Below are 14,742 nucleotides of genomic sequence, written 5' to 3'. Positions count from 1 at the left end.
CTTAAATGAAACAAGGGAATTAAAACTGCGGAAGAGAGAGATGGTAAAGGAGAGATAGTTTTGACCACCACTATTTGGAAATTTGAATATTTAGCTGCTCAAATTAGCTAATTTTCTGGATTTAATTGAGGAGCTGAGATCATGGCAGATACCTTTACTTCTTATAGCCTTTGTGTCCTGAGTATTGGCTCAGTTTGCAAGATATGAAATCATAAGTTTACCGTGATGAAAATGGGATTTGGAAGCCCGAAATGACATTAGAGATAATATGTTAATACTTATATTTCCTTCTTGAAATTAACAATGTTTTTTTTTTAAAATTGCCAGTTCTTGCTGAACCTGTAGCTGATATAGTTTACCTGGTTGATGGATCTCAAAATATGGGACCCCAAGGATTTAAACACGTGCGTAATTTTATTTTAAAAAGTATCAACAAGCTGAATATACAAATGGACATGTACCGAATTGGCCTTGCTCAGTACAGTGATGTTCAGCGTGAGGAGTTTTTATTCAGTAAATTTCAATCCAAGAAGGATATGCTGAACTACATCAGGAGGAGATTTCGATATCAGGGGGGAACTTCCCTCAACACAGGCCTTGCTTTGGATTTTCTGCTTCAAACCTTCTTCACAGAATTCGCTGGAAGTCGAAAGGACAAAGGTGTTCCTCAGATTGCAATAGTAATCACGTCAGCACCTTCACAGGATAATGTTGAAAGCTATTCCACAGCGCTGAGAAATGGCAACATTGTAGCCATTTCCATTGGAGTAAAGAATTCAGATTTAAGTGAACTTCAAAACATTGCCTACCTTGGAAGCTCTCCATTTGTTTACATGATCAGTGATGTTGCTGATATTACAACATTAACTGGAAATGTAACTGAAACAATAAAAAACATAAACACTGTTGTAAAGGTCAAAGAAATACAACCATCATCAGGTAAAGTAAAAATTCCTCCATTTTGCTAACATTGAAATCGATGTAATATTATTTTTTAATTCTTTATGAATCAGTATCGATTTTCTTTGTTACGTTAATTTTTTTCTCCAATAAAATCAACTTAGCACACAAAAAAAAATTCACAGTGAAGCAGGCATCCATCTGGCTCAGAAAATCTGAACCATATCATATGAATGATTTCCCTTTGAGAAGTAATGTCTCTGATAAAATCGTGAGAGAAATGCAACATTTGGAAGATGGTGAAAGAGACATTCTAAAGAACTTGTATTTACAGTAAAACCCATGGTACCCAGCACCAAAGGGGATCGGTAGATGCCGGATTTACAGTTGCTTGAGATTACATGTTGCGTGATTGGCGAGGCGTGCCAATTTTAAACCTCCGTACTTTTTTACCTATTTATTTTCTTTCTCTTTGCCGGCTGCTTGAGGCTGCCGGTAGCTTGAATTCCAGAGAACAGGGGTTTTCCTGAATTTTGCAGTACTAACAACATTGGCCTAATTCTGCTCCTATGTCTTGCAATCTACCTGGTAATATAAAAGTTTAAATTTGAAGTTTAACTTTGAACCTTAACATTTTTTTCCCATATGGAGTGAAAAGAAAATTTGGAAGGTAAGAATGTTTTAGATGACCTTTAAGATTTTATTTATTTAATCCAACAAAAAATGTCATTAGTGTTCTTAAAGTTTGTTTGGTTTGGATTTTCAACTCGCATTGGAATAAATGCATTTAAGAACAGAACCACTGGGGTATTGGGGTTTATTGGGCTTATACTGGTCCTATTGATTACCATAAATTAAACAAATTCAAGCGATGAAGTAAAATTTGAAAAATTAAGAGTAATTACATAGTAAAATAACTTGCTCTTCCATTTTATGAATGCATTTTCATGAGGGTGCTGAATTTATCAGATGGGACCCATTCAATGATATATCACCATGTCATGTGATTTGGAATGGATAATATATTTAATAGAAACCATAAGAATTGAAGAACTTTAAATATACATGTTATTGTCCGTTTTCTGCAGAATGCTCCTCTCCATGGTTGGCTGACATTATATTCCTAGTGAGTGAATCTAGCATGATTGAAACTAGTGACTTCCAAAAGATTCACAATTTTCTGATTAAGGTTATTGCAGCATTGGACGTAGGTGCTGAGAGAATACAGATTGGCTTGGCCCGGTATAGTCACACCATAAAATCAGATTTCTTCCTCAATACATTTTCAAACAAGGCAGACATCATTCAATACCTAAAAGAAATGTTTTACCATGGAGGAGTTACCAATACAGGGGCTGCTCTCAATTTTGTAAGGCAACATTACCTTACAGAAAGGACTGGGAGTAGAATAGCTCAAGGAATTCCTCCAATTGTAATTGTGATCATTGCAGAAGACTCCACAGATAGTGTGGCAGTACCAGCTGCTGAGCTCCAAAGTGCTGGTGTTTCTGTATATGCCCTGGGCATCAAAAGGGTCCGGTTCATAGAACTTGCAAACATTGCATCATCTTCTCCAGAAAATTTTGCTCTTTTGACTAAGAATTTGGAAGATGTTGAAAGAGACATTCTAAAGAAAATTTGCACTGCAAAAAATAGACCATTTTCTGAAACTCAGTCGGAAGATGCTATTGCACAAGGCGAGTTTTGGGTTTGATTTTACGTTTGCACATAGAAGATGGCTATTACACCTCTCGTACCATATCTTCCAGTTTTGATGCATTTGGCAACAATGAGGGTGAATTTCAGCTCCCTGTCTAATTTAAGTTTTGCAATATTGCCTTTAACTGACCTAGTTCATTAACTACTTGCTCATCAAAAAGTTGAGATCCAACCAAAGTAATCAGTAAAAGTGCAAATGGAAAATTTAGATAATCTACTTTCAGATTGATTTTAAATGGTAATTGAATATTTATGAAATAAATCAGGTGAGTCAAATGTTATCACTGCAGAGATGATGGTTGTAAATCACCCCTGATAAAGATGCCAATTCATCCATTACCAGAATGGTAAACTTGAAACTAAATATTTATTGAATATTTGGACATCTTTCTTTCTTTATTTTTGATTTTTTTAATAAATGTTCAAACAGTTTCCAGTAATCAATCTCAAGTTACAGTTATCAATTAGATGCAAAATTTGCCATCGACTCCGAGCCATTGTTCCCCTTCCCTTCCCTCCCCCCTCCCCACACTCAACAGTCCGCATTTACGCACAACGTTCAAGACACCCACAACAAAGGCAGGGAACACCTCAGGGCCGAGAGCCAACATCTTTCTTTTGGCATCTCATGATCTTGGATGGGGTCTTCCCCCTTTTCTTATTGAAGTCGCAGCTGAAGTAGACCCATACTAGACATTGGCACACTTTCAATCATCTTCAGCTTTCAGTCGAGCTTTCTATTAACATTTTATTTTTATGACAGTTTTCAATTGTGAAAAGTTGGCTAGAAGTACACCTCGCGAATTTTCCCGGGCCATTTTATAAGAGGATGTCAAGCTATTTAGATTTCCTTTCTGCATTTAGGTAATATTTCATTACAATGATGAATATAATTTAAAACTAATTGATTGGCTACAAAACACATTAAGTGTGAGAATGTGATGTCTTGCTCCATATCGTTAATTCCTGCAGTTCGAGCATTTTATTTCAGAACAGTGGTTTTCAAACTGTTTCAAACTGCTCCCACCATCCCCCCCCCCCCAACAAACTCACATCCCACTTTAAGTAATTCCTATGCCACTGGAGCTCTGTGATTAGTAAGGGATTGCTTAAGATGGGAAGTGGATGAGGAGGGAAAGTTGAGAATCGCTGCTCTAGACCTAATTGTTACTGAAATATTTTGCTTGAGAAAATTGTCCTGACCCATTTCCTTTGGAGTTCTGAAACCAGGCACATAACGGGTCAATGAGGTAGGATTAAAACAGTCGTTCTCAACCTTTTTCTCTCCACTTACATCCCATTATAACTATTCCCTATGCCATCGGTGCTCTGTGATTAGTAAGGGGTTGCTTAAGGTGAGACGTGCATGGGAAGGGAAGGTTGAAAAAAAACTGTTTTAATCACACCTCATTGATTCGTTATGTGCACGGATGCATAAGTCCCAAGGAAATGGGCCAATGACAATTTTTCGGAAGCAAAATATTTCAGTAACAATTGGGTCCAGAGCAGTGATTCTCAACCTTCCCTTCCCACCCACAATCCCCTACTAATCAAAGAGCTCCGATGGCATCGGAATTACTTGAAGAGGTATGTGATTGGCAAAGGAAGGTTGAGAACTATTGGGTTAAAGGGAGCTAGAGCTCAATATTGATCGTTGAGAAATGACTGAAAACAATTATATGGGATATCACGGAGAGATTTATGGTAGGATTGCCATATTTTTATGAAAAGGAAAGAATTTGATAAATCTTACAAAATTGAAAAGGAGAAACTAGCTGGGGTTCAGAATCAGAATCCATTGTCACGAACAAGTCACAAAATTTGTTGTTTTGTGGCAGCGTCACAGTGCAAAGTTGTGGTGTAAGAGGGCTGCAAAACGAACCATGATGCAGAATTGCAAAGTGACTGAAACGTCTTCCTCAACCCAGTCCTTCTCATGACAAGAAAATGTAATTCGGGTAAGCTCATCCTGATGTCCATCTGACTCCTTCCACCAGAATCCTGTCCTTGAACTTTTCTCCTTTCACTGAATGAACTGCCATGATCCAGGGGGATGGAAGCTGATGGGATTTCCCTGCTGGACAAAATAGACAGGAGGTCCAAGAACTGAAAGCAGGATGAACAGATGGAAGTTCAAGAAGGGAGAGAGTAAAGTGGATTCATTCCAAGATTCTTTTCTTCATCCTATAATAGTACAAAAAATTCAACATTTTGCTATGTCTGAAGTAAGGCAAACCAAGCCACCATTAGTATTGCCTGGAGCTCCTTATAATAAGAGAAAGAGAAGCAAAGGAAAGTCCTTTCAGAGACACCAGGCCTTTTCACACTGCAGGTGAGCGGTGACCCTACTGGGACTCAGTGAAATTCCCAAGAATGTAGGGCCTCCCAGTACTTTCACTCTGTGCTCCAAATTCCTGGGAATTTGCCCTCTCCGATAATTTAGGGGGGGTTTCTTCCCCCAACCGATGACGCATTACGCATTCACAGGAGTAAGAGTAAGATCCCCCCCCCTTCTCCCTCAGTCGGTCGCCCACCTGCCTGCTTCCTCCCTTCTCACCCCAGTCATCAGTCAGTCAGTCGGTTACCTACCCCACTCCTGCACAACACCCCTGCCTCAGGGTCGCTTTGGCACATACTTGATGGCGGCACAATGCGGGATGAATGGCCGATGCCGTTAACCATAATCCCTCCTGCAGCTGGAACCACTCTGGGATTTTATGGTTAACAAGGACGACCTTTCATCCTACATTGTGCCACTGTCCTGATGGGCCGAAGTGGCCCGCTGTTGTCAGGAGGTATGAATCTTTTAATTTTAATCACCTACATGATGCAGTATGCAAGCACTGACGTCATGAAGTTTCCCCTGTTTGGCCATTTGCCTTTTCACTTTGCAGGGAGAGGGTGGTCCTGGAAAATTACCCAGGGCTGCAGACCTGTTTGAAATTCCTAGGCCAACTTTTTCACACCACAGGTTCATGGGAGGGGTCCATGGAAAATTTCCCAGGATTCTTCTTTTTACACTGTGGTGTGAAAAGCCCTACTGAGTGTCTGTGGATTCACCTCCAGCACCTCCCGCAGCCTGTGAAGCCTCAATCCACCAGCCACCGGCCAGGTCCACACCTCCAATGCCATCAGAAGGCCTTCAGCACCCAAGGCTTTTTGGGAGCCTTTATTGCCCTCAGCACTCTCTCGAATACCTGGTTCCCAGAAGCCAGTCTCCAGCAGCCCACACCCTCAGTCACTGAGCTCCTCTCTGGTCTGCTGCTCCCCTTGAGACTGCAACCCCTGGAGGTACACTGTCTAGCACAGGCACCACCATCTTGGGCACTAACAAGTGCAGTTGGAAGATTTAAAAAAAAATACCATCTGCTCCTTTAACAGGCCATTTAAAGAAGCTGTCAGCATTAAGACCGGGCGGTAAGATACCACGGAGGAGCACTTTGGCTGCTATGTTCATTGCTGGCCAATTTCTGGCGAGAACTGGCCTTGGTGGCCGCCATGTTGTCTGATGGCCAACCTCTGGAAAAACCTATCCTTGGTGGCCGCCATGTTGAGATATTTCACTGCATTTTAACTAATTGTGTCCCCTTTTTCTGATTCTGTTGCTCAATATTCTGATGGTCAGACAGATTTTAGAGGTTAGTGGAGTCTGCAGGGTGCTCAGGGTCCGCAGTAACAGAGAGAATGAGAAGGACTGGAGAGAAATCAATCATATTACTTCAGTATCAATAGGTAGGGCCATTTCCCGACCTACGTCCATTCCGAGATACAACTGGACATCCAGAACTGAACATGGATGCATATCGGGGAGGACCTGTAATGAAGAAAGTAGAAATAAGGCCTGCACCAGGTACAAGTGACTTAACCCCAGCAAAGGAAGGAGTTGCCAGCATCTGGGCCTAGCACATAAACCCTGATGCAGGAGAGTCAATAAAGGAGATGAAGGGGCAACCTCCAAAGGAACGATGCGCACCCACAAATGAAGCTTTACTGAATTGACTGGTCTCCTGAGAAGGCCTTTATACAGTACCAAAAACCTGGGGGATCTATAAGGAGTTGGTACGTTCTCCCCCTGTCTCTGGGGGGGTTTTCTCCGGGGGCTCCGGTTTCCTCCCACCACATACCGAGGGTGTAGGTTAACAGGGTGAAAATTAGGCAGCATGGACTTCTGGGCTGAACTGGCCTGTTACCACGCTATAGGAGTAAATATTTTTTTTAAAGATTTTTTAAATGCAAAAAGATGGTAAGTGTTTGGCACAGAACTAGGAGGCCCTGATCCCACCTGGATCAGCAGTACAGCAAAGCTTGACAAAGATGGCCAGCAAGGGATTGAAGAACGGTGTCCAGATGACATTGACTTGGATATTAGGACATGGTATGCTCTAGAATGCTGGCTGGTTATTCTGTATGGTGGCAAATGAATGCACAGGCAACCTGCAGCAGAAGTTAGGTAAGATGAAGACTTTTGTGGAGTGAGGGTTTCGGATTCTGCTCACGCACAGGCAGACTGACCACCGTCCAATGCCATAGCGTGAATCGAAGCCTTCCTTCCACTTCCCGCTCCTCAGCCGCAGCGGTCAAAGCCTGGGCTTTGCTGAAGGCCTGAGGAGCACACAGGAGAATTGAACCCTATGCTGGGTAGACATTCTCCCTCTCCTGATGGTGCCTTCCCCTCTGACTGCCCCAATCCTGGCCAAATGGTAACCAGTTCTTGAGTAAAAGGATTCTTTGAAGTTGCATAAAACTTCAACAATACCGAGGAGTATTAAAATCATTCTACCTCCCGGAGAAAGGTTAACCCCTGCCAGATGCAACTTTGGAAATTGATTGGTAACTAAACTGCAGGTTATTAAGTAGTGCGGGGTGTAACGCGACTGACGGCACCCAGAAACAAGTGAGGAGTACAAATGCGCTTTTAGTAACTTACAATCAATGGCTGGTAGACACAATAGTCCTCATGTGAATCTGAGGTAAGATGGGAAAACCAGAGTTTATATTGGGGTAGGTGTAAGTGGATACAGGGAAGGAGCCAGCCGTCTGAACAACACACAGACAGTGAATTCCAGTTCACTGCCCAATGTTGAGATAATTGCTGTTATTATCCTCTGGATCCTTGGTCCACCTGGAACACATTGATGCACAGTAAATAACTCAAGAGATTGTGGTTGAGTCTACAGCCTTGCCTTCATAATGTACAAGGACCTCATCTTGTGCTGTGACCCAGGCTTTCAGGGGAAGGGCCAAGGTGTCAGAGGCTCTATACCAGGTCGAAATTGGGTGGGGCAGAGCCAGGTAATCAGGAATACAGCAGTTCACACACACACACGGCATTAAATGTTTTCCTTAAAATCAAGTCACGTGTTGATTCCCTTCACGATTCGCCTGCCCTTTATGCTTCTATATCATGTAACTCATGTTGCAAGCTTTACTCAACATCTTGAAGCCAGTTTGGTTGGGACAAAGCCACAAAGCAGGCCAATGTACAGCTGGATTTCATGGATATTAATCCCAGCATTTGCCATTATAAGCACCATGGTACAGATACTTCCTGACTTGCCATCCAAGCGATTTACGTCCATCTGTGCATATTACTGAAAATTTGTTTAAAATTAGAAAAAAAAAAAATATTTTAGCAGTTTATGTTGTATTTGACAAAGTATAAAAGGAAAAAGGGCACATAAGAGCCACAAATGTGCGTACTTACCTTGTTAGTCACCGTCCCGGGGTCTGTAGGCTGGGCGCGGCCATCTTGATTCCTGTGCTCATGCGCGAATCCTCAGTTGGTGTATGTGTGGTTCACATATTGGAGTCCAGTTGGTGTATGCGTGTGAGTTAAGGGCACAAATTCAATATCATCAGGGTGCTTAAGTCTCTCGGATGCACCAACCGAACTCCAATATGCAAACCCACTGCCCATGCACCAACTGAAGACTCGCGCGTGCCCATAGGAATCAAGATGTCTGCACCCGGCCCACTGACGCTGGAATGCCGTCTAACAAGGTAAGTACACATATTTTGGATCTTACATGCTCTGTATCCCTGTTATACTTTGCCAAATGCAACATGAACTGTGTAAATTATATATTTTTTCTTTTTTTTCAACAAATGTAAGGAATTCTGACCTATGTCCATTCCAAACCACAACCGATCCTTCAGTCCGAATTACGGTGGTAAGTTGGGGAGTACCTGTATACTCTTGAATTAATCAGGTGTTACAACAGCCAGAGGAAATGCCTGCCATATTTTGGACTGGATAGCACCCTTTTAATCCCATATCTAAAAGTTGATTCAGGGAGAATAATGGCGGCAGATAGTCGTTACTGGACTCTCAACAGGTATTCACCAATATTTCAGGCAAGAAACAGGCAGCAGTTGAAGTCTCCTCCAATAGATTTATACCATGAAAGAAACTTATTTGGACTATAAATCTAGTGGAAATCGGGAAAACATCGTAACATATTAGGCCAAGCAAGGAATGAACTATCTCTTTATGACAGGGATGATGGGGTGCAAGCCCATAGCAGCCTAAAATGCAGGGAAATAGGGTGGTGAAGAAGGCATACAGTATGCTTGCTGTCTTCAGATGGGGTCTTGAGTGTAGAAGTCTGGAGGTCTCATTGCAGCTGTACAAAATTTTGGTTAGACTGCACTTGGGGCATCATGGTCAACCTTGTCGCCACTTTACTGCAAGGATGTGGTAGCCCTGCCGATAAGGTTTACCAGGAGTAGGCCTGGAGTGGAGAGTATTAGGAGAGATTGGGCAAATCTGGATCATTTTCTCTAGAGTGCTGGAGGCCAAGGGGATGCCTGTTGGAAGCTTATGAGATCCTGAGAGGCATCGACAGGGTGGGCAGGCAGTCCGTTTCCACTGGTAGATATGTTAAATATGAGAAGGTTTAAGTTGAGATGGGGAAAGCTTGCAGGAAATGTGCATGTCAAGGTTTTTTCTGCCTGCAATGGGCGGTTGTAGAATCTTATGCAATACTGACTTTTAAGAGATATTTAGACAGACACATAAATAGAGCAGAAATAGAGAGATGGAATTAGTTTAATTTGGTCACTGCAGACATTGTGGGCCAGAGGAATACTCTTCTCTGTTCCAACCATTTTGCAGATACATTTAATACACCTGCTGATGAATATCAGAGGTTAGATTAACATTTTCATACATTCAAGATTTTCTTTGCAAATTTGAAAATTCCATTTCACAATTCACAAGATATATTAACCTATTTGCGAGTGCCTGGGTCTGTCGATGAAAAGTTCATGTGTGAAAGGTAGCGCCAAACTTTTGTTTCTGATTGCATCCATTAAATGTGATTTGCAGATTGCTCCATTGATGTCGTTGTGGGATTTGATCTCTCTGAACGGTCTGGATCGCAGAACGTGTTTACTGGGCAACAGAAATTAAGACTAAAACTGAAGGAAATTCTGCAGAGAATTACATCCGTGGGTGATCTCAGTTGTGCATCTCATTTCCAGCAAATTGTAAACGTGGCATTTTACATGCAAACTGAAGCTGGCCAGGTTATCTTTGAAACAAAATTTGAAAATTATACTGCTGAAATAATTACCGACCTCACGGTGATACGAAGTGCGGAAAAAATTGATTTAACTGTTGACAATTTGGAATCACTTGGAAAGAAACTTGGAGAAACAAGTTCAAGAGCAAAGGTAAAAACTCTTCTGCAAAACATCTTTCTTTTAAATCTCCACTGAAATTGCATGGGGTTTTATGAGTTGTAAAATTGGCAGGCACATGAACTATAATATTTATGATTTCCATTCATTTTTTGATGCTGGACATTGTACAATTGGGTGGGACCAATGTAGCCACGCGTACTGTTACGAGCCAGAGGATCCATAAACCCACCAGCAATAGATACTCACCAAGACAAATAGTTACTTAAACAAAAGTTGCTTTTAATTATCTTTAAACATGATAACAGAATCACACTTTAACTTGTCACTATTGACTTAACTAACCTAACATAAGCCCCTTCTAATTCGAAGCGCACATGTGTGTAATGTGTGTGTAAGTTCAGAAACGTTCTTTGATTCACAGTTCAATCTCACTTCTCATTCCTCCCAGTTCACTGGTTGCAGGCAATTCTTATACTGTGCACAGAATTTAACATTTATAAAGTTCACCAGGCTTTGGCTTTGAAAGGTAAATGGTTACTGTTCAGTAAGGTTACTGTCAGTTTTCAGAGAGAGATTTGTTGTACATTTACTTCCATCAGCCACTTCAGTGTTTTGCCGATGAAACTTGCCCCCTCAGAGTTCTCCAGATGATAACCTCTTTCTTTCAGGTCACCACAGAGTTCCTTCTTGTTTCTCTTATTCCAAATGAAACATTAGGCAGCCAGTCCTCTCCTCTTGTATGAACCACAAGGGCTTTGACCAGGCTGAACTAAGCACTCACAACCCATCTTCCAAATGGGGTTTCCACAAGCTTTCCAGCTTGACCTGTTCCAGTCCCAACTGCTGTTGTTGACTGTAACACTGTAGGAGTGATGTCTGTCTGTCTTTCTGTCTGTCTGTGTCTCTCTCTCTCTGTCTTTCTCTCTCAGAGAGAAAGCCTGGTTGACTCGCTCTTCTTGCAAAACCACATGACTCTCTTAGAACAGCATGTTCCCCTCCAGACAGAATGCAGCTCCGATGAGTTATTTCATCTGTTGCCTTTTTGTAAACAGCAATCCATTAGTGAAATCTCTTGGGCCCTCTCCAAAGCTTCTGCAAAGACTGGTGGCCCCAACATATCTAGCATGGGGCAGAGCTCCAGTATTTTAAATGAGATCTGTTTTAAAGTGTTTGCATGTGACCTACAATAACAAACCCTTCCCCAATTTATCTCTCAAAAACATATCTATATTCTGTCACAATACAAATTGCTATTCCGAAGGGGATCACCGGACATCCGTATAAAACCAATAGTGTGAGTTGACACTGGCAGAAAAATGGACAAAAACTGGCAGTTCCCCATTTTCTTTTAAAATCAAGTTTGTTGTATTTAAATTTTAGACATGCTGCACGATACCAGGCCCTTCCAGCTCATGAGCCTGAGCCGTCCAGTTTACACCCAACCCCAGTAAGGTGGGAGGAAACCGAAGCCCCTGGAGGAAACCCACACAGACATGGGGTAGAAATGTACAAACTCCTTGCAGGCAGCTCTGGATTTGAACCCAGGCCACCATACTAACCATGCCGCTCAAAGAAACAAAGCAATTTCCCCATCGCCAAACCCGAGCAGGCTGACCATACTTTTGAAAAAGCTATCAGCTCAATATGTCTCCTTCATAAGCTGTAGCTTTTTATCACTGTCTCCACTTTGCAGCACAGCATCATATATTTGCCCTTTCATGCATATTTTGTATGGGTGTAATGAGAAAGTGCATGCAACCATAAGTAATGGAGATTGAGGGCATGAGTCTTGGCTGCACTCTCCATATTATGGTTCATCAGGGATAAATTTATATGCATATGAGCATAGAGAAGGCCATTACCATTCCTTAATGTTGGAAGAGCTGCATATTAGTCACTTTTCACACTCCACCATCCAACGAGTTAGGTGTCATGTGGTTGGGGCAGACTGGGTAGCAAGAGAGATTGGAATCAGTAGCTGAAAGAGGAAATAGTTACTGGCAGAATGTAGTACGATGCAGTTCGTACTTCAAAAATTGGTTGTAATTTGGGGAGCCTACCATCCAATTAGAAGCTCCTTGGCTACCTTGGAAAAGCTTGGACAAATTAGGGTGGTAGGTGTGTGGGGGAAGGAGAGGTTATCTGGTAATAAGCCTTTATCACGCTTGTGGTGATACAACCACTACACTGGCTGCACTCCAACCAGCCTACTGCAGGGGGAAACCACTGTAACCGGGAGGCTGGCCCCACTTGGCCGGCTGTCAATCACTGGTCCATATAAAGACTCGAGCTGGCCCCTTCAGACACATGGAGCCAGCAAGATACTGAGACTGGTGTGTGCAAGTTTAAGCTAATTAAAGCCTGTTGTAGAGTCTGTGGACTTTGTGTCAGAATCATTCACACAGCTTCCTCACAACGCTCAATGGACCAGATGACTCCAGTCCTATAAATTTTCCAACCCATAAATGAAACCAAATTGACTCACCGTTCTGTGTTTCCGTTTTTGGATGTTATTAACTTGTCTGAGAAACTTGCACTTTCAGTCAGTGCAATTTTCACTAAATGGGTTGAGTGAAGAATAAACTGCGCATAATAACAGTCCTTTAACACAATCTCTTTGCAGGTGATACTTATATTTACAGATGGCTTGGATGACATCAAAGATGTGTTTGTTAAAGCAAGCAAGATTCTCAGAGAAAAAGGTAAAGGCATCACTTTTATCCCAGATCTGTCTGAGCTACTCGATATGCAGCCAGACCCGGTACTTCAGTGTGGAAGGGAAGTGGAACTATTGAGCTTGTCTGCGTGATCCTTTGGCAAACACGTAGATATTGACTGAATGTTAAACTGAGACCACTCCAAGGTGTGAAACCCGCTTTGGGAGCTCGTTGAGGGCCACAACAAACTGCGCTGCGCTCCCATGCAGGGCATAGGGAGAGCTAATCCACAGGTAGGAGTAGGTGGGAAGGAAAGGCAACCTTGCTTCTCCTGGATTAACCAGGCACAATCAATACTTTCACAGTCAGGTTCTCTTTTTATCAGGGACTCTGATGGTGCCCTTCAGAAAAGTCTCAGGGTTTATTCACGAAACATTTCATTCCAATCTCTGCAAATGATGTTAAATACTTGGGTCATTTCCTTTCTGTTTCAGGCATTTGAGTTACCCACTACATTGAGTGACAACCTGAAAATTGCCCCGGGCGGACCTTGAGCCTGGGTGGAATGGTTGAAGGGCTTCACATATTTTCACTTGCTGGCCCTGGGAGTCAAGCGTCTGGCAGCTTAAGTGTTTCATTCTAATTATAAATCTAAATATCCAATGTACCGTGGTCCTTAAGCCATGTAGGATAGGAAGTTCCACTCAAGCCAGCGCTGCTTTACTTGATTTGAGGCAGCTAATGCAAACTTCAGGATTTAGTAAGTTATAAAGGTGAGAAGAAACCATCAGCACTTTTATGCTTTATCGTCACCTTCCTTTTCTCATTGATGGATGTGGTCCAGGGCAGGTGGCACATCCCAATGTAAATAAACGCTAGATGCTAATGGAGAGGAGAAAAAGACTATTAAATTTATCAACATTCCTGTGGGTGTAATGTACTTTTTAAAGTCTTTGCTAGAACTTATCTACGATTCATCACCTTTCGTTATATAACCCATCATGGTATCATGGTCTGTGAATGTGTAGAAGATGGTGTTATTGTAGTACCAAGATACACGGTCATAGGAGTAATGTGAATAGAGCAGGAGGCTAAGAACGCAGTCCTGTGGTGCTCCGGTACTGATGGAGATTGTGGGTAATTGCCATTACTTGCTTTACTGTGTGATAGTGCTATTTTCCATGCTGTTACCTGGTGTTTCCTGGATGCCACCATTGGCAAGACTGAAGCAAATGACTGCATCAACTACCTTGGAAAATAAGGCAACTTATCATTAAATACAACAGGACCAATTCTTGTCTGCTTTGGGAACGTATGGAATGTAGAATCTTGTCCCATGCCCAAAGGAATTGACAAAGTTTAATTAAGCCCTGTGTATGGCAGCCTGGGAACACCAACCCAGGCATAACTGGGTTCCCTTAGTGTGCCTGTCTCAGCCGTAAGTATAAATAGGTCCTGAACATCCAGGCCCCTCTGTGAAAGAAAGTTTCCGAACCACTGGAGCAACAACTTGTAATCTCAGCTTTAAATGTCTGACCCCCCCCCCCCCCCATATCCTACACTTTCACCATTCAGTCTCAAACCAATCGAGCAAGGGTCTTTAAGAATTCCACCCAAACTCCAACCACCCATTTCCCACACAGCCCCCCTCCACTTTTCCACCTCCCAGAAATTAAGCTGGTAAAATTTCCATCTTTAGAGACCAGAGGAAAGCAACCAATTTGTATCTAGCTAAATATAACATGTATACAGCCATTCCTCAACTGAGTCTCCGATCGCAGATACGTCCGAGGTTGCCACGAGGTCCTAATAAAATATTTAA

At 42.3% G+C, this 14,742-nt stretch overlaps 1 protein-coding gene across 1 annotated transcript in view; it reads left to right on the top strand.

The window, feature by feature from the left end:
• Positions 1 to 14,742, top strand: part of LOC138747501 (collagen alpha-6(VI) chain-like) — a 151,849-nt gene that overhangs the window by 15,787 nt on the left and 121,320 nt on the right. The window contains exons 3-5 of the mRNA XM_069906770.1: positions 328 to 939; positions 9,947 to 10,293; positions 12,887 to 12,965. Coding sequence (XP_069762871.1) covers positions 328 to 939; positions 9,947 to 10,293; positions 12,887 to 12,965 — 1,038 coding nt within the window. The remainder of the gene's footprint in view (positions 1 to 327; positions 940 to 9,946; positions 10,294 to 12,886; positions 12,966 to 14,742) is intronic.

Source organism: Narcine bancroftii, chromosome 1, assembly GCF_036971445.1.
Source record: "Narcine bancroftii isolate sNarBan1 chromosome 1, sNarBan1.hap1, whole genome shotgun sequence".
Taxonomy (NCBI): Eukaryota; Metazoa; Chordata; class Chondrichthyes; order Torpediniformes; family Narcinidae; genus Narcine; species Narcine bancroftii.
Note: the sequence above shows the minus strand (reverse complement) of the source record. Positions and strands in the feature narration are given on the sequence as shown.